The 20,503-nt window shown below is 42.9% G+C and overlaps 3 protein-coding genes across 3 annotated transcripts; all 3 read right to left on the minus strand.

Annotated features, from left to right (window-relative positions):
• Nucleotides 1-416: 416 nt before the first annotated feature.
• LOC110732547 (glycine-rich cell wall structural protein 1.8-like) lies at nt 417-1,609 on the minus strand. The gene has a single exon (XM_021912501.1). The coding sequence runs from the start codon at nt 1,530-1,532 to the stop codon at nt 648-650; it is 885 nt and encodes a 294-aa protein (XP_021768193.1). The 5' UTR covers nt 1,533-1,609; the 3' UTR covers nt 417-647.
• A 3,609-nt stretch (nt 1,610-5,218) lies between these two features.
• LOC110732549 (glycine-rich cell wall structural protein 1.8-like) lies at nt 5,219-6,544 on the minus strand. The gene has a single exon (XM_021912503.1). The coding sequence runs from the start codon at nt 6,498-6,500 to the stop codon at nt 5,484-5,486; it is 1,017 nt and encodes a 338-aa protein (XP_021768195.1). The 5' UTR covers nt 6,501-6,544; the 3' UTR covers nt 5,219-5,483.
• Nucleotides 6,545-9,304: 2,760 nt separating this feature from the next.
• On the minus strand, nt 9,305-10,574 carry LOC110732550 (glycine-rich cell wall structural protein 1.8-like). The gene has a single exon (XM_021912504.1). It carries the CDS (start codon nt 10,533-10,535, stop codon nt 9,537-9,539), a length of 999 nt encoding a protein of 332 aa, XP_021768196.1. The 5' UTR covers nt 10,536-10,574; the 3' UTR covers nt 9,305-9,536.
• Nucleotides 10,575-20,503: the final 9,929 nt, after the last annotated feature.

Below are 20,503 nucleotides of genomic sequence, written 5' to 3' on the forward strand. Positions count from 1 at the left end.
ATCAACATACGGAAAAAAAACATTGTATGATTTAAACTTTTACTGGGTATTTAAGATGATTAGGCATTTATTTAAGAGATTAAAATTAAGTAATGAATAAAAATTGAAACTGATTTATCGTAATAATAAAGGGCTTTATTTAATTATGAAGTGTTGAGATGATATACGTGTATTATTTTATTTTATTTTTTGAATTAGAATTGAAATAAATTTTCAATAAGGTCACATATATTCTGCTTTATTGATATAAGTTTATATGAGTGAAAACCTAAAGAATAAAACATACCTTGACTATAATTGTTAACTACTTCGTATAGTTCATCACCCATAAATCATTATAAACAATAAAGATGAACTTTAGAACTTGGCAGATCAGAGATCATCAATCAATCAATCATAGGTTCTTTGAGACATCATTATGGAAACTTGAATAATTGTATTGAAGTTCGTATAAGATTACACGTTACATATAGAAATCTGGCAATGTCCTTCAGGCTCTTACAACAATTGCCTAATAAATCCGAATTCTTAAACAAAATACTTCGTTCCACATAAATAATAATACTTGATTATAATACTTAATCTTGATCGATGAATTTAGATTCTTGATTGTATTGTATGCTAATACAATATATGCAGTCAAGGTCTCAAGGATACCCACCATGGGCACCTCCTTCACCACCTCCAGCACCACCACCGTATCCACCTGCATGAGCACCACCAGCATAGGCGGCACCACCTCCTCCTGAGCCGCCTCCGCCACCTGCACCATATGCATGCCCTCCTCCTGCAGCAGCACCACCTGCTCCTCCTCCACTACCATATCCACCACCTGCAACTTCACTACCACCACCATAAGCACCAGCACCGCCAGCACCGCTTCCACCACCACCACCGTATGCACCAGCACCACCTCCAGCATAAGCTCCTCCATGGCCACCACCTTCACCACCTCCGTACCCTCCGGCATGCTCTCCTCCTGCAGTTGAAGCACCACCTCCACCAGAACCTCCTCCGGCACCACCAGCATATGCACCGCTACCACCAGAGGCGTAAGCTCCACCATGGCCTCCACCTTGACCCCCACCATAGCTTCCAGCATGTTCTCCTCCTGCGCCATAAGCACCACCTCCACCACTTCCACCACCGGCACCACCACCATAAGCACTCCCACCACTTGCACTAGCTCCACCATGGCCTCCGCCTTCTCCACCTCCATAAGCACCTGCATGCCCTCCTCCTGCACTGTATGCTCCACCACCACCACTACCACCACCGCCTCCACCAGCATGAGCTCCAGCTCCAGCACCACCATATGCTGCACTGCCTCCTTCACCACCTCCACCGCCATACCCACCAGCATGCTCACTACCCGAACCATAAACAACTCCACCACCAGAACCACTACCACCACCACCACCACCGGCATATCCTCCTACATGATCATAAGTGAGGAGAGCTCGAGTGGCCGAGGATAACCCTAAACCTAGTAACAAGAAAAAAGCAACATAAGAGATTGTTTGTGAAGCCATTACAATGTATTATTGTAATGTAATGTGTTTTTGTTATTTGAATCCAAAAACCTTATGATATCCCAATGATACAAAACATGAGGTATATATAGGAATTGGATAGGGAGGTGAGGAAGCGTGTAACTTGCACTTGCACTAGCTAGGACGACTTAAGAGTGGTTGAGTCACATGGATGACAAAAGTCCATAATCCCACTAACTCTTTCCTTTTTAGCTTGCTTCTACTTTATCAAGATATAAGGGGTGCATGTAGTTAGCAATTTTTGTGTACTTTGGCTGTCTCCAACAACATTGACTTTATATTAGGACGTATCATCATATCATGAAATTATGTTTATTTTTTCTCATTTTACATACTCCGTATAAGTTTATATTACTATATCATCATATAGTAATTAATAACATGAATCATTTTACATTTAAAATACTACTTGCTATAGCATAAAGAGAGATGCATATCGAAGTAATTGTTAAGCGCGGCGGCATATATAAATTAAAGGATTAGAAGGTGATGCATATAACTGTTACGCCAATTCTGATGCTTGGAAAAGATGTAACAGAGATGGTAAAATAGTACAATACGTGCAGTAATATGTACACCGGCACCGTTGCTGTTAAGATCATTGTTAAAGACCCACCAAATCTTTGGTTAGGTTTAAAAACAAACTAACTCTTTTACAAGTTTTCTTATACCACCGTCTCAATTAATTAAAAATATTGGTATGCTATTGAATTGAAGCAGGAAGTTCTCACTCAATAATCTTCTTTACAGTAATTATTGGAACAAGATAGATGGATATATATATTTGATACGTGTTCACCAAGATACTATATAGTGTCATTGATTTCTTTATCACAAATTTTCATATGTACCTGGCTTCACCGTGTGGCCGGAGTTACTTGTATTGATTAGGGGTTACTCGATCATGGGTTATTTGGTCAAGGGTTACTCGGTCGGTCAAGAGTTACTCGGTTAACAAGTCAGGAGTTACTCGATCAGGGATTATCTGGTCGCCACATGGACGGTGTGGCCAGCCACACTGAAAACGCGCGTTTCTTTATTTAGTTATGTAATCGTGATTATCAAAACTTATTACTCAACCTTTTCAGACACTTAATTATTTTTAAATAAAAAATTAGAAATGTTACTTATTATTACTCCGTAATTATTATAATACTTGTTCATTGAGTCTATATTAAAACACTAAATGATTCCATACGACGAGTAATATAAATGACAATAATTGAAATAGTTCATGAAAATTATTATTTAATACAAAGTATGTAATTATATTGTTATCATCCATTTCACATTTGTCGTGTGAGACAGCCCATGCCATATAAGTTACCTGGTAAAAATTGAAAGCCACTATTAATTATAATCACTACATCATGAAAAAAAAATTCAGTGGACGAGAGCAACTATACAATATAACAAGAAAACAAAGGTATGAATAATATTATGATTGGAGCTGCTGCATGCATGCCTCCACTATTGACTTGAAGTTAGCAATAATGTTCTCAAGCTAGAAAGAGCATTGCAAACTAAAATCACAACTAAGGTTGCACTGCTTAATTACTTGTTTTACACTGATTTGTGAGAAAAATTAGGTGATATTTTATAAGATCAAATTCAAGATTGCAATTTCCATGCAAACATATATAATTTTCTTAATTAATTACTTGTACATTATAATAATAAATGATATTATGATAAAAGTAGCCCATGGACAAATCCGCACATGCATGTTAAGCTATACAAATAAACACGAAGTATTATCTAGCTCAAATTGGTAGGCCAAATAATATTAAGTAGCAATAATTGGATCGGAGTTAATGTGTGTTCACCATGATTATTTCTATAAAAAAATTTCCTAAGCATCCAGTTACCATGTACATAATCATATAATTATGTAAAAAAATGACTCTATTGGTTATGAAGTACATAGTATATACTATACCTTTTCAGTTCTTTTTAATTCGCAATGTTTGGAATTTGACACCATTCATACGTAATCCTTTGATCAGCTTTTGTGATTTAATTAAAGGTGGAAAAATATATTTATATGGCGTGGGATCTAGTTAAATTCGTCTAAAAATGATGTTAATGTTATAAATTTGCATTGACAGGTGTAAAATGGGCAAGGTTGCGATAATAAAGAACAGCAAATAATAAAATTATAGCAATAATAACAACAATCAAGACCCAATTAAAGTAACACTTGGAGTTGATATAAGTTGCATGCATGGACTGCACAAAATCAACGGCTAATACAAGTTCAAGTTTTTGACATTTCTATAGTTTGATTTAGAGAATTGATGAATGAATGCCTCAAAAACTTGAACTTAATTTCTAATATTTTATCTATTTCATATTAAATTACTTTAATTTTTTATTTTTGTTTTTCCTAAGTCATATTAATTAGTTATTAATTAAACTAATATATTAGTTAGAAACCATCTTCATTTTTTTTTTTTGAAAGAAAAAACAATCTACAATTATTTAAATCAATATATTTTTTTTCCACTACGTACTACGGAGTAAATGGCTAGAGTAACACAATCTCTTACCTTTAAAAACATATTTCACTTTGAGGGTGTGTGGTTAAGAGATGTTTGGACAATAATAGAGGTTTAGGGAAAAAGAACAAATTAAGGGGTTTAAAACGAAAACTATTGATAAAAAACAATATATTATTACATTAATTATAAAATAAAGGGCTATGTGTCACGATATGTGTCTGAATCTTTATGGCACATAGCGAGTATAGTTTAGAGAAAGTTATCATGCATGCAAGATATCTTACGTAGTCTTGCATGCAATGGTGACCGAGGTGGGTAGCTTTGATAATCCATAAACAAGATCGAAAAAAAATTGGGTAAATTTAATATATCTGACAATAATAATCTAATATTTGACAACAATATTCTAATATATGACATTAATATTCTACGAAGTAATATTTGACATTAATAATCTAATATCTGACATTAGATTATTAGATTTCTCATGTTAGATATTAGATTATTAATGTCAGATATTAGATTATTAATGTCAAATATTATGTCAGATATTAGAATATTAATGTCGTATATTAGAATATTAATGTCGTATATTAGAATATTATTGTCAGATATTAGAATATTATTGTCAGATATATTGGACTAACGATAAATCTGGTCTCACGCAAAAAGCTTCTCAAACAAGATAGTTTACGTAGTTAGTAGGCCTTTTAAATTTTGAGCGAGGACAGTGAATAATACTCTCTGCTCTCTTTATGTTTTGAAGTAGGTATCCGCTCTTGGGCCTATAAAGAGGTCATGTTTCACAACTTTTCCGGCCAACTCCAGTTATGTATTTTGGTTTTTAGTGTCGAAAGTTGGAAAGGCTTAAATGTTAAAAGCCAAGTAGTAGTAAGGTTAAGTTTTAATTTCGTATGTTGTAAACTCTGATTTATCAATATAATTTGCTTTTGTCAAAAAAAAAAAAAAAGAAAAAAAAAATTATCGTGATATTTGGAAAGAAAAGGACTACATACGTGATTGTGAATATTGGAATAAAATAAGGGGGGTTAATTATGAGACGTATGACCCAAAGTCTCAACTTAATTTGTGGTTGATGAATTTTATCATCCATGCAAAACATTTTACGTATTATGGAGGCTTTTTAATTGTGATTGAACAATATTTAGATAGAAAATGAAAATTCATTAATTGCAGAAGCAATAAGAGTATATTACAATTTTATGCAACATGTTGCAAGCATTGCACCGTGACTGTTGCATACACAATCATATTTAACAACAATACATATCTATTTTAGTTCTTGCAAATTTCATTGCTATGACCAACCTTATTGCAAATGAGAATAGTCGGAAAAATATTAAAATAAAAGCCATAACATTTAAGCAACAGCTCGATGAAATTGGCTCAAATTAATAAATGATATCGATCAAGGCATATATCCTCCATGAGCACCCCCTTCACCGTCACCGGCCTCACCCCCATAACCACCAGCATGGGCTCCCCCAGAAGCGAAGCCACCTCCACCACCAGATCCTCCACCTCCACCAGCACCATATGCATGACCTCCTTCACTAACACCTCCTCCTGCTCCACCACCACTACCGTAGCCACCTGCAGCTGCTCCACCGCCATAGGCTGCACCACCACCACCCCCACTACCTCCTCCGCCACCACCAGCATGTCCACCAGCCCCACCGGCACCATAACCACCTCCATGGCCACCACCTTCACCACCGGCATGCTCTCCTCCAGCTCCGTAAGCACCGCCACCACCGCTACCACCACCGGCACCACCACCATAGGCAGCCCCGCCACTAGCAGCTCCACCTCCATGGCCTCCACCTTCACCGGCACCGCCTGCATGCTCGCCTCCGGCACCATATGCTCCACCACCACCACTTCCGCCACCGGCACCACCACCATAGGCAGCTCCACCACCAGCGGCCCCACCTCCATGGCCCCCACCTTCGCCGGCACCACTTCCATGCTCGCCTCCAGCCCCATATGCCCCACCTCCTCCACTTCCTCCACCAGCACCTCCACCATATGCAGCTCCTCCACTAGCTACACCACCTCCTTCACCACTACCACCACCATATCCTCCAGCATGCCCACCACTAGCACCATGAGCTGCTCCACCACCTCCACCGCTTCCACTACCGCCTCCACCAGCATAGGCAGCTCCACCGCTAGCTGCACCACCTCCTTCACCACTACCACCACCATATCCTCCTGCACCTCCACCATGAGCAACTCCTCCGCCTCCACCACTTCCACCACCTCCTCCACTAGCATAGCCGCCTACACCAACACCAACATCGACACCAACACCAACACCGGAATGCCCTCCAAGTTCATAAGTGAGAAGGGCCCTGGTGGCAGTGCACATACCTACTCCTAACACCAAGAAAAAAACAACACAAGATATTTTGTGAGAAGCCATATTGAGAATGTTTGTAAGTGATGATTTTGGGGATGCTTAGATCGATGGTATTTATAGGCATGGGATTAGGATTAAAATAGCGTGTTACTCGCACTCAACATGATAAAAAGGGAATGGATTACTCATTGTTCCCACTATACGGTACTAGCTACTTACCAAATACAAAGCATAAGCCGCTATATTTTCAAGTTGTATATCTATTAATTAGCTAGTAGTAGTATTATTCTCTTAAGTTTAATATAGTGACAGTAAGTAGTGTGCCTCTGCTGTCTTCCAACACGTGAATTATAATGTACTAGTAGAGTAGTAGTACTTTAAATGTAAGTTAATTTCCTCAGTTCTTTAAAAATAAAATTTCGAATCTCTATTTTAAATGATTCATCATAACAACTAAAACACTTACCTGAATTTTGTTAAAGTTGTCTTAATATATAAAACAGTACTTCTTTCAAAACATCAAATTTTTAAAATTTAATATATTGATATTTAAAATATTAATATTTGAAGTTTATTTGCATTTAATCTTATAGTTAGTTCGTTCCAAATCACTCCCCAATTTGGAGAAATCTAATCTTGATTAGGTAACCTTTGTCCCGCTCCTTATTTCTATTTGCTTAATTATACTTATACTATAGCTTTATGAGATAATGGGCATATGGACTGATTTAATTATGAATACCCTATCTTGTTTTAACGCATTATTGTTAACCAAGTGCATGCATTATTTATTAATAATTCAAATTCAATAGAAGATATTAGCTAATAAATTAAATTGTAAAACCAAGGATTGAAACTCTGGTACAATATAATGTAGAACACCACCATGGCACCTTAGCATGCATAATGTTGTTCCATGCTCATATAGTCTGATAGTCATATTCTGGTTATACTTCGTATATATTTGCTTAATTTGAAAGACATGTAATTATTTTACGCCGTGTCTTATTCGCGTATAGTTGATTAAGTTACGTGCTTTCACATACGAACAATCTTAAATCAGGTACCCCCAATCAACAATCCACAGTTCTTTTAAAATAGGATTTAAAAGCAAATCGTACCCTTTTGTCTAGTTTCAGGTTTACAAAACGCTAGATGATAGTTTCTGGAACGAGATGTGAGCTATTTGCACATTTCTGAAATTCGTCCGTTTCTTTTTCTTTGAGTAATCTGGCGAACTCTTTCAGACTTAGGCATTGAATTAAGTTCTGCAATTATATAAGCTAGTAATATTTCATGAGTGACAGGATAACTATATAACAGTCAGAATAGTTTAATGTGTGAGACAGTCTCACATAAAAGGGCTCACAAGTCACAACAGAGCAAGTTTACACTAATGAATTGTATGTAGACTTTTCACTTTGCTCTGAAGAAGAACAGAAAATTTAGAAGCAAAAGGCTGAAAATTTAGAAGGGTTCACAAGAGAGCAAGTCTGCAGTTCTGCACTTTAAGCATAATAATAGTAACATAGAAAGTATATGCCATACAAAAGACACATTATGTCTCAAACTCTCGAGCTGTGCATGCACACATTCTTGGATAAAAAACAACCGCGAATATCCTTCAAATTATTGGTTACAGGATGCATATAATTTTATCAGTACATTGCTTTCTCAAATTAGGTAAAATCAATGTTTTCCTGATAAGTATAATTGTGTTGTTTGGCTAACTCTCCTACTAGTTATGCTATTAATATCACACAAATGAAGAACAAGTGGCTCAATTAGCTAGTTGTTCAGAGCAATGTAATAGGAGGATTGTCGTGAGAATTAATGGCTTAAAGTTTTCACTGACTATGTTTGATTTTATTTTACATTTTGAGTACAATGACTTAGATTCTGACAATCCCAAAGCTCATAAACCAAATCACAAAGGCTGATGGCTTCTAACCTTCTATCTCTATCTATAAAAGCTCATAATATCTAAAGATCGCGATACTATATAGAGTTTCATATATAGTCTTACACAGGGATGATGAATCTGCTATTCTGAGAAGCTGTAAATCTCAACATTAGCTACTGCAGAAGTATCTTTCAAGCATCTGACAAAAGCAATAGTACTACGCATCCTAAACTGCAGATCGCAGCTTATAAAATTGAACATTCCTCGAGTTTATATTGACACATTCGAGAATAGTTTATAAGCTGGAGGAATACCAAAATCAGAACATTATGCAAAACGTTAGCCATAAAAAAATTTAATAATAAAGAATCTTATCTCTATAAATTTTCTCAGTAGTAATAGAAGTTGAACATTTTGGCACTTTCACTGATTTACACTAATTTGTGAACAAAAGGCCCTTTCTAAAAGTCCATATTAATTTATAGCATTGCAGTCTGCAAATACTGGCAACCCATTTCAAGAGAGATCAGTTTTTTTAGCCTCTTTTTGCATGCATGCACAAAACTACATCAGTAATATCATTTTGCTAGTTGCTACCAGTACAATCTAAATGGTCTGAGTTTCAAAAAATCACATAATATTCATGTTAAAATGAAAGGAACTGGTGCTAAAGTTTGTTTTAGGATGAAGAGTACAGATAACATAGTCGAAATATTTCTCTTTGCTCCTATTTCATAACCTCACATGAGCAATAACACAGCTTTTCTTGTCAGAGTTGTTCTCCCAAAGGTTAAGAATAGGAAAGGTCAAAAAATAAAAATTCAAGGAATCCTTTATTTTACTCTTCTCTCCGGATTGTAATTGTACAAGACCTCCGCAAGATGGTGTGATTTTATCAATCTACTGAAAATGGATTAAAGTAAAATCAGAAACAATTACTTGTACATGTAGTTAACTGCAATCATTAATCAATAAGTACCATGAAGTGGCTGTATGGGGAGAGCTCACGATTTCATTATGTATCCAAATCATTAAGTAAAATTATGAAGCAACTATAGGATTGATATAGTTATATGACTACATATAGTAGGTTCTTCATGGACTAATGAGTATCAGTTACATTACTATCATGTAGTTTTGAATTTTCAATCTCATTATTACTAATGTAGGCCAAGTTTGGAATTGGCGATTTGAATTCAAGGGTAATACCCACCATGGGCACCTCCTTCACCACCTCCGGCACCACCACCGTATCCACCTGCATGAGCACCACCTGCATAGGCTCCACCACCTCCTGAGCCGCCACCTCCACCTGCACCATATGCATGTCCTCCTTCTGCAGCAGCACCACCTGCTCCTCCTCCACTACCATATCCACCACCTGCAGCTTCACTGCCACCACCATAAGCACCAGCGCCACCGCCGCCACTTCCACCACCACCACCGTATGCACCAGCACCACCTCCACCATAAGCTCCTCCATGGCCACCACCTTCACCACCTCCATAGCCACCAGCATGTCCTCCTGCTCCACCATATGCACCTCCTCCACCACTTCCACTGCCACCACCACCAGCATATGCTCCAGAACCACCGGCATAAGCTCCTCCATGGCCACCACCTTCACCACCTCCATAGCCACCAGCATGTCCTCCTGCTCCACCATATGCACCTCCTCCACCACTTCCACTGCCACCACCACCACCATATGCACCACCACCCTCACCTGCATAAGCTCCTCCATGACCACCACCTGCACCACCTCCATATCCTCCAGCATGCTCTCCTCCAGCACCATATGTACCAGCACCACCTCCACCACTGCCACCACCGCCACCACCGGCATAAGCACCTCCACCATATGCACCGGCTCCACCATGACCACCGCCTTCACCACCACCATAACCACCAGCATGCGCTCCTCCTTCACTGTATGCACCACCACCACCGCTTCCACCACCACCTCCACCAGCATATCCACCATGTGCTACACCGCCTCCTTCACCACCTCCACCACCATATCCAGCAGCATGTCCGCCATCATAAACGGCTGCCCCACCTGAACCACTACCTCCACCACCACCACCTGCATAGCCCCCTACATGTTCATAAGTAAGGAGGGACCTAGCAGCAGAGGAGATGCCTAATCCCAATAACAAAAAGAAAACAACACAAGAGATTTTGTGGGCAGCCATGGGAATGTTTTGAAACTCAGAAAAAGATGATTACCAATGATAAGATAAATGGGTATTTATAGGGATTGGTTCTTGCAGGGGAGGGCCCTAAAGCGTGTTACTGGCACTAGATTGGTTAAGGCACATGGAAAAGAGAAGATTATTGACCCTACTATTTGGACCATTTTAAATTCCCAAGAATGTAGTTGTTTTAGACTTTTTAGTGTACTTTGTGCTGTCTTCAACATTGAATTCTCAGTGAGCCTATAATCCTTCTTACTCTCTCTACTCAGTCCTCCCAAGGATATACATTGCTTGTGTAGAGAGAGTTCACAGTATACATCATTTTATTACAAGTAGTCGAGTACCAAATATGAAATATGTTTTATGCTACAAGCAATGATACAAAAGCATAGAACAACAATAATCCAGTTTATGCAGTAATCCATAACAATGAAAGGCAAACACAAAGACACCTTCCTTGGGATCATTACTCGAAACTATGATCAGTTGAATTTGGAGTTTACAGGGACAAATTGTAAGTAGTTAAGCAGAATAAAAATGAATAAGAACCTGCCATATCTTAATTCCTTAAGATCAACTTTATAAACATACACGATTCGATTCTGAATAGTTAATTGAATCTTTTCATAAATATTGAGCAGCGTAATTGTTTCGGGGTTTTCTGATGTCCTGCGGGAGAGTTACAATTCCGAGACTGGAACCGGACGCCTGTACCTGCAAAATAACGGAGACTCCTGAGAGCTCCGCCTCCAACGGTCAAGTTAGTACCTGATTAAGGAGTAATTAATACGGAAATTAAAGTAATAAGGTCTCTCTAGGTGAGAGTGCCTAGTGTTGGTAATCTGCGTCGTTAGCGAGATTAGCCGGTTGTTGGTGTTCCGTAATATCTCTGTTCTTCTCTGCTTGGTTTCTTGATTTTTCGATTCCCTAACTAATGAGGATTAATTAAGTATTTATAGCCTTGAGAAGCGTGCCACTCTCTAGGTTTAAGGTAAACCTAGGGCTGATCGGGCCTCTAGACTGGATTGGGCCTTGATGGCCGGTTTTCCCATTTGGCATGGGTGGACACGTGGCGTGCCTTGATTGGTCCGTAGAGGACGTATCTGTGATTGACACGTGGCAGGCTCCTATTGGCCTTCTTGAAGGACCCGTGGCGGAACCTGGTTGGTCCACTTGTCAGACGATGATTGGTGGATAAAAATCCCCTAATCATTTGCCCCTCACAGGTGGCACGTGACTGGTCACGTGTCGCCTGTGACAGGTGTCGCACGGCGACAGGCGACGGCCTGCTACAGGTGTCACCTTGCAAACGGCCGAGAGATTTTCCCGCCCAAATTTTGAATTTGGAAGCGACCTTTCGCCTTCTCACTTTGCCTATAAAAGGAAGTGCTGACTTCGGTCATTTTCACATTTGAGAACTTTGCGAGAACATTCGGACCCCTGAACTTGCTCTGACATTTCGGACCTTTTCTGCCTACCGCCTGTTTCGACAAGCCGACTGCACCGGACTTCCAGGACTTCATCAACCGTCCCTCGTTCAGGTAACTCAGTTCTCTTACTCTTAATTTTCTTTTTATTTTTTGAAATGGCACCACGGAAGCACACGACACGACCTAAGTTAGTGATCAGCCGGTCACCGGGGACGGCTGAATCTAGGACTAGGAGTGCCGCCTGCCCTTTTCTGGACCCATCTTTGCCCTTTATACAAAGTCCGACTGTATCTGTGTCTATGCAGAACGTGATGGCCAGAACGAAACAGACTGCTATGATATCAAACTCAGACGGCTCCTCCCAAAGGGTGCTCCTTAGTGAAACATCTGACCAGGCGCCAGATGTAGAATTGAAACGAGGCGACTGTCAAGCCGACAGTTCTGAGAGAGGGGCCAAGGTGGTCCCTTCCCATCTTACCGTTGACATGTCTAATTTTCCTCCTGCTCCTTCTAAGGGAGAGGAGGCGGGCCCCTCTGGGAGAGGGGAGGAGTCGTCCTCTTCGGACTCGTCAGAGGACGAGTCCGAGTCCAGCTCTTCTGGCCACAGTTCTCCAGGCTCAGAAGAAAAACATAGCCGCCTACAAGAGGCGAGACTTTCCCACGCAGTTGAGAAGGGGGACAATTGGGCGGAGCCGTCCGCCTCTTACAGAGAGGAAAACGCCCCCTACTACTGCATGGTACCCCAGGGCCGGATCGCAACCATGCAAGACAACGTGGCGAGCTTTATTGCTAACCACAGAATGGGCCCGGAATTTTTACTGTTCGTGCCAGATCCAGAAGACACTGTCGTCTGGCCGGCTGGTACCAGCTATGGTGACGGCTGCTTTGGCTGCTATGTGGCGGCCATCAAAGCTGGACTGCGCTTCCCATTACATCCGGCTGTTCAGCGGATTTTAGATGGGTATGATCTGGGGTTATGGCAGTTAGCCCCCAACTCTTGGGTAAACGTACTCGGCTATGTGGCCGGGTGCGAAATGTACGGGGTGGAGCCAAGCTTTGAGGCTTTCGCCCACATGAACTATCTCAGCCGGACCCCTAAGTCGGGAGGTACCGGCTGGTACCAATTAACAAGCCATAGGGGTTACCTCATGACGAGAGGTAAGGCGAACAAATGGAAGGATTGGCGGAACACCTTCCTTATCATTGAGGGTTCAGACACGGAGCTGAACCAACGTTTTAACAAGTGGAATAGGGATCCGCCTCTTCTCGCAGGCGGCCGAAGCATGCCGCCTGTTCCCCCAAAGGCTAAAAGAGAGATCCTAGACAAAGGACTCTTCAAAGTAGAGACTAGGGTGAACCCTACGTCAGGGGTACGAGAGCAAGTACCCCTAAACTGCGTCCCGAGCTTCAAGTGGCTCTATGACGAGTACTTTTTGGCCGCCTGTGGCCTCAGCAGTCGGTGCTCTAGAGGTAGCCGGCCTGACAAATACTCTGTTTTTTCACGCCTTGTTTACTTGGGATTTTTACTAACTTTGCTGTTTATTTCTTGCAGCTGACGCCATGAGTAAAATTACAGCATCCAAGACTGCGGCGGCCATGTTGCGGGCCTCGCTCATGCAACAGTCTTATGCCGACTCCCCCAACAAGGGGGCACCCTTGGTAAGCTTCGAAAACTCTTCCTCTTTTAGTTGTCTTATGCATATACTAACTCTTTTTGTTTTCAGTCTGGCACTCCAAGGGCTTCTTCCTCGCAACAGCCGGACCCCAAGGCCCGGAGGACGACTGTTGCAAGCTCTCCTGGGTCTTCCAGGAAAACAGTGGCGGCTGAGAAGCAGCCGGCCACTTCTTCTAAAACCCCGGCGGGGCCGCCTAGAAGTATGGACACTCACTTGTAAAAACTCACACTTGCTTCCTTCTTGACTAGGTCTAACTTGTTTTTTCCTTTCGCTTAATGCAGCCGGCCCTCAGGGGCTTGACTTGGTTGAGGTAGCCAAGTCCATGGTTAAAGTAGTTCCTCCATCTGAAAGGGAGGCGGTCAGGGGTGCCGACACCCTTGACCTTGATGGGATTTCAGGGGTCCTTGCTGAGGTATACTTAGCATATTTTTGAGTTTTTGAGTTCCAGGACGCCTGTTATCTTTTTTGTTTGGAAGCTGACGCCTGTTTTTCTTTGTACTTAGGCCCTGCTCCGAGTCAACAGCCTTCGCAAGCCGATTGATCGGAAAAAACAAAGAGGTAAAGGCCGCAAAAGCTATGGTCGCCTCCAGCTGTGATAAGGCAATGTTTCAAATTGCCTAAAATGAAGTACTGACCATTGATCTTCTTTATTATCAGGCACAGGCTACCGCCGCTGTTCGGGCTCAGTTAGAGGCGGCCCAAAAGAAGGTTGACGAGCTGGAGGCGACCGTCACAAACCTTAAGGCCGAGCTGAAACCTCTTCGCCAAAAAATGCACTCTTACGAAGCCATGGAGAAATCTTTGGCCAACGTAAAAGAACGCCTGGTGAACCAAGAGAAGAGTCTTACCCAAGAGCTCTCGGAAAAGGCCGAGCAAGAGAAGAAAGAGCTCGTCCGGGAGATGGTGGAAGACTCCGCTCAAATCCAGCGCATGACCTGGGAACGACTGTTCCCCAGTGCCGACTTTGCCTCATGGGAAAGAACGTACCGCCAGTGTTCGGAAACATATAATCAACAGATCCTGGCGGCTGCTGAAGAAGAGGCATTGGAAGGTGCGTTGGAGGAGGAAGAGTCGGTTGTGGCGCTTGTGCCACTTGGGGGTAAGGCATCAAAAGAGGGTGCAGCTAAAGCCGAGTCCAGCAAGAAGAGTGCTGACCAGGCGGCAGCTGCTGATACTGAACTGCCCCCTTCTTAAGCTTTAAGTATTTTTTCCACGGCCTGCGTGCCGTTTGCTTTGTAATTACCCGGCCAGGGGGCCGGGGTTTTGAATATTCTGCTGGTCTTTAATGACCGGCTTATTTTTAATCAAATTTTTGTTTTGGTTCAAATTTGTCTAAGTATTCCATATCTAATATCCCTTTGTTCACTAGACCGACTGTTGTGTATGGCCGAACGTTAAGACAGGTACAAATAGTAAGTATGCCGCCTATGCCCCTGGACGACTGATGGTCTGTTTCCAGGGTAGATGATCAGTCGGCCATTTATTCAATCGGTATTCGAACTATTTATTCAATTGGTCTGACCAAGTAAATAGTATTACCTAGTTGCTAAGGAATTAAGTAGGATAACAAGCGGCGGGTGCCGGTTGTTTCCCTTTATTGCCAATGTTGGCTTTTAACTCGTAATTTGTTAACCTAGCAAGAGTATTGGTTGAGAGCCCTTGTTTATTAAAAACAGGTGGACGACTCATACCTTTTAGGCTCCATACTAAGTTTGAGTGACTATTAACCTAGGAGTTACTTAGTCTTCGTCACAATCTAGATTGAGTAGTAGAGGTACCAGGCGGCGTAGGCCGGCTAGACCCCTTGATTCGCCAATGTTTGTTGGCTATTAACTCAATAGGTTACCTAGTAGGAATAGGGGTTTGAGTGCCCTTGTTTGTTTGAAACAGGCGGACGACTCAAACTTTTTAGGTTTTATACCAAATTTGAAGGAGTGACTATGAGTTAACGTTGGAGTTACTCAGTCGCCGTCACTTTTGTTTGAGAAGTAGAGGTGCCAGGCGGCGTAGGCCGGCTAGACCCCTTGATTCGCCAATGTTTGTTGGCTATTAACTCAATAGGTACCCCCTGCATTTATCCCAAGTAATACATGCGGTCATCTGACTCAGATGTCAACTGCTACCACTGGTTTGGTTAGTGATAGAGTTATCCTTGTCTCAAAAACGGCTACGTGGTTGCCCTTGGGGACAGTCGTATAGGTGCCGTGTAATTAGTTTATAGAACAATGTTCCACCCACGAGGGAGCTGCTCTCTGCGACGAATTTCATCCGGAGGGATGCCGTCGGACGCCTGCTATGATGTTGGGACAGGTCGTATTAGTTTTGTAGATTTGATCAGTTGACTTGGCGCCTGGTCTGATCATTCGGCCGGTGGCCTTGGTAAGTTCTTGGTGAACGTAGGTGCTAAGTAAAAGAAGGGTAGCCGCCTGTTAGGCACAGGGTCGGACAGGCCCTAATCTTTTTAGCTAAGTGTTGAGTAAAATACTCAATGGAGAGTAGCCGACTGTAAAGGAACAGACGGCATGCCCCTCAGAAGATAGCGTGAAAAACTCAATGGAGAGTAGCCGACTGTAAAGGTACAGGCGGCATGCCCCTCGTAATACAAAATTAAATAGTAAGTGCAAGCTTTATTAAGTAGCTCTTTACTTTACATCTCTCAGAAGAAATATTTTTTAAGGTTATCTACATTCCAAGTTCGAGGCAACGGTTGTCCGTCTGGTGTTTCCAGACGGTAGGTACCATCCCTGACTTCCTCATAGATTCGGTAGGGTCCTTCCCAGTTGGGAGTTAGTTTGCCAGACTCATTAGTCCTACCTACTGCTTCCATTTTTCTAAGTACAAAGTCCCCTACTTTGAGTGGACGCTTGTGTACTTTTTTGTTGTATGATCTAGTCATTCTCAGGCGATAGATCTCATGGCGCAAAACAGCATTGCCCCTCTTTTCAGGAAGTGAGTCTAATGCCAGGCGCATGGCTTCCCAGTTTGCCTCTTCGTTATACAGCATTACTCGAAGAGTCGGCTCGTAGTGTTCTATTGGAAGAACAACTTCTGCACCATAAGTTAGGAGGAATGGAGTTTCTCCAGTCGCCCCTTTTTCAGTCGTCCTAATGGCCCAGAGAACATGTGGTAGTTCATCCGCCCATAGGCCGCCTGCTCGTTCAATCTTTTTCTTGAGACCGTCTGAGATGATTTTATTAAAGGCTTCTACCTGGCCGTTTGCTTGTGGACGACCGACAGATGCAAAGTAATGTGCAATTCCTTGGTCTCCCAACCAGCTTTTGAGAACAGGCGTCTCAAATTGGGGACCATTATCAAAAACCATAGACATGGGAACCCCGAACCGAGTGATGACGTTTTTCCAAATGAATGAAATTACATCTTTCATCTTGATTCCCTTTACAGCCTCCGCCTCTACCCATTTAGTGAAGTAGTCAACGGCAACAAGTATATACCTTCTGCCGCCTGTAGCAGGCGTATATGGACCCAGAATGTCCATGCCCCACTTAGCAAACGGTAGTGGGCTGTGAATGGTAGTGAGGTCAGTAGCCGGACGGTGAATTAATTTGCCAAACCTTTGGCACTTGTCACATTTTTTCACCATCTCCATTGCATCTGCTTCCAAAGTAGGCCAAAAGTAGCCCTGCCGCCTTGCCCTTTGAGCAAGCATCCTACCACCTATATGGGAAGCACAGAAACCAGAGTGAAGATCATCTAGTATCTCTCGTCCCTTTTCAGGAGTAACACACTTTAAGAAGGGTTGAAGGTACCCCCTCTTGTGAAGTTCTCCCTGTATCATTTCAAAACAGGAGGCTCGTTTTTTCAGTGTTGCCGCTTGTTGTGGATCATCCGGCAGTGTACCGTTTGTCAGATATGCCCTGATTGAATCCATCCAGGTTGAGCTTCTGTCTAGGATTCCAATAGGGTTTTCCTCGATGCTTCTCTTCTCCATTACTTCCCAAAAAACAGTTCGAGGAGTATCTGAGGAGGCGGATGATGCTAATTTTGACAGTGCTTCTGCCTGGTTGTTTTCTGATCTCAGCACTTGGATCAGATGGAAATCCTCAAGGGAGCCGACTGCTTGTCGGACCGCCTGTAAATACTTGATCATGGCCGGATGGGTTGCTTCGTATTCTCCATTGTACTGACTCACTATCAATTGTGAATCAGAACAGGCGTCTATTTTTCTTGCTCCTGCCGCCTTGCACATGCGGATCCCGGCTAATAAAGCTTCATATTCTGCCTCATTGTTTGAAGCCTGAAAACTGAAGCGTAAAGCATACTCGAACCTGTCGCCCTCTGGAGATTGACATACGACGCCTGCTCCACAACCATTTGAAGTAGAGCTTCCGTCCACATATACCTTCCAGACTTGGTCTGGAACTTGAGAGTCAGGAGGACGAGTCATCTCTACAATAAAGTCAGCAAAGGCTTGCCCCTTCACTGCTTTTCTAGGCTCGAAAGTAACTTCGAGGCTCTGTATTTCTATGGCCCATTTGATCATTCGTCCTGACGACTCCATGATGGTAAGGGGCCGCTTGATTGGTTGGTCGGTATACACAACGACTGCATGTGCCAAAAAGTAGGGCTTCAATTTTTTAACAGCCATGAAGAGTGCAAGACCAAATTTCTCCACTAGGGGATACCTCAACTCGGCATTTTTCAGTACGTGACTGACAAAGTAGACCGGGAGCTGACAGCCGTCCCTTTCAGCAAGGAGCACAGCGCTTAACGCATGATCAGAGACGGCCAGGTACATGTAGAGATCTTCTTTGGGCAAAGGGCTGACCAGCCTCGGCAAGGAATGCAAGTGAACCTTTAATTTCTGGAAGGCGGCCTCAGCATCCGGCCCCCATTCGAACCTTGCCTTTTTCTTAATTGCCTGGAAAAAGTATAGGCATTTGTCGCCTGATCGGCTTAGGAATCTCCCCAAGGCCGCCAGACAACCTGTTAACTTCTGAACCTCTCGGACGGTACGAGGCGACTGCATGTCAATGACCGCCTGTACCTTCTCAGGGTTCGCCTCTATTCCTCTCTGATTGATAAGAAATCCGAGAAATTTCCCAGACTCAACTCCAAATACACATTTCTTGGGATTGAGCATGACATGGTGCCGCCTGAGTGTGGCGAAAGTTTCTCGGAGGTCCGCCAGATGATCTTTCTGAAGTTTAGTCTTGACAATCATATCATCAATATATGCCTCGACGTTTCTCCCAATCTGATCAAAGAACACTGTGTTTATCATTCGTTGGAAGGTAGCCGGGGCATTCTTAAGACCAAACGGCATGACCGTGTAACAGTATAATCCCTGATCAGTGACGAAGGCCGTCTTCTCCTGATCTTTCTTCCATAAAGGAATTTGATGGAAACCAGAATAGGCGTCCATAAAACTCATCAAGGCATGGCCGGCTGTTGAGTCGACCAGGTTATCAATTTTAGGCAGAGGGTAACTGTCTTTGGGGCACGCCTTGTTCAAGTCTGTGTAGTCTACACACATTCGCCAGGTGCCATTCGGCTTTTTAACAAGCACCACATTTGCAACCCAATCTGGGAAGTAACATTGTCGAATGAACCCTGCATCAAGTAATTTTTTGACTTCGGCGGCTGCCGCCTGACCTCTTTCTTCACCATGGTTCCGCTTCTTTTGCCGTACCGGCTTCTTTTTCGGATCCACAGCGAGTTTATGTACTGCCAGATCAGGACTAATGCCTGGCATTTCATGGACTTCAAATGCAAAGATGTCCTTGTATTCTTTCAACAGGTTGTGAAAGTCGTCACCAAGGTTTCTCAGAGCAGTCGTCCCAACTTTGACTGTTCGGTCAGGACGTGAGTCGTCTAATATCAGGTCCGCATGCTCACCAGCCGGCTGAGGGCGGAACTCATCCGGCCGCTCCTCTGCCAATGATTGCTATTTTCTTGCTTTTCTTGCGGACTCTGTCTGGGACGCCTTTCTCTTTTTGTCGCCTGTTTCTTGAACAGGCGCACTCTCCTTGACATTGCCAAGGTTCGTTTTTTCTCCACTTGACCCAGTGGCCATAACAATGGGCTTGACATCCGAGAGATAGCACTCTCGGGCCATCCTCTGATCTCCCCTTAGGGAGCCGACTGTTCCATTATCCCTCTCAAACTTAAGCAGCATAAGAGACGGGATTATAACAGCCTTGGAATTATTCAGGGTTGGTCGACCCAGAATCATGTTGTAGGCCGAGAGTTCCTCTACTACTAGGAACCGGACTACCATGTGTCGTCCTTCCCCTTTTTCGCCCAGGCGAATGGGTAAATCTACTCGTCCCAGTGGGTGGACGACTCCTCCTCCAAACCCTATTAAAGGGTGGGAGGCCGGATGTATGCAGTCCGTCTGATATTTCAGTTTTGACAGACATTTGCTGCTGATGAGATCTGAGGAGCTCCCGGTATCTATGAGGATTCGACCAACTCTCTGGTTGGCCACTTTACATTCAATAACGAGAGGGTCGTCATGCGGCCCCCTTACCCCTCCTAGATCCTCTTCAGTGATGACAATCTCAGGGAATGTATATTTGGACGGCCGTTCTTGGTGAACGGAATTTACATCTAACCGCCTTATATTATCCTTATTGCCCCTAATAGTGGGGCCGCCTCCTGAGAAGCCGCCTGCAATGGTGTAGACGACTGCATCATCTGTATCGGAACTGTCGGCCTGTTGATTCTTTTTGGCCGACTGCTTTTTTGAGGAGGTGTTCCCCGTAGATTTCTTGACATAAGTGTCAAGATCACCTTGCTCAGCCAAGCGGTCTAGGTACCGCATGAGACTGATGTAGTCATTGGTGTGATGACCAACGTCATCATGATAAGCACAGATTTTGTCTTGGTTCCGGTTGCT

This window comes from Chenopodium quinoa, unplaced genomic scaffold (genome assembly GCF_001683475.1).
Source record: "Chenopodium quinoa cultivar QQ74 unplaced genomic scaffold, ASM168347v1, whole genome shotgun sequence".
Classification (NCBI taxonomy): Eukaryota; Viridiplantae; Streptophyta; class Magnoliopsida; order Caryophyllales; family Amaranthaceae; genus Chenopodium; species Chenopodium quinoa.

What these genes read in the sequence shown, in the direction of transcription:
- LOC110732547 (XM_021912501.1), bottom strand. Translation starts at nt 1,532, where the DNA reads ATGGCTTCACAAACAATCTCTTATGTTGCTTTTTTCTTGTTACTAGGT.
- LOC110732549 (XM_021912503.1), bottom strand. Translation starts at nt 6,500, where the DNA reads ATGGCTTCTCACAAAATATCTTGTGTTGTTTTTTTCTTGGTGTTAGGA.
- LOC110732550 (XM_021912504.1), bottom strand. Translation starts at nt 10,535, where the DNA reads ATGGCTGCCCACAAAATCTCTTGTGTTGTTTTCTTTTTGTTATTGGGA.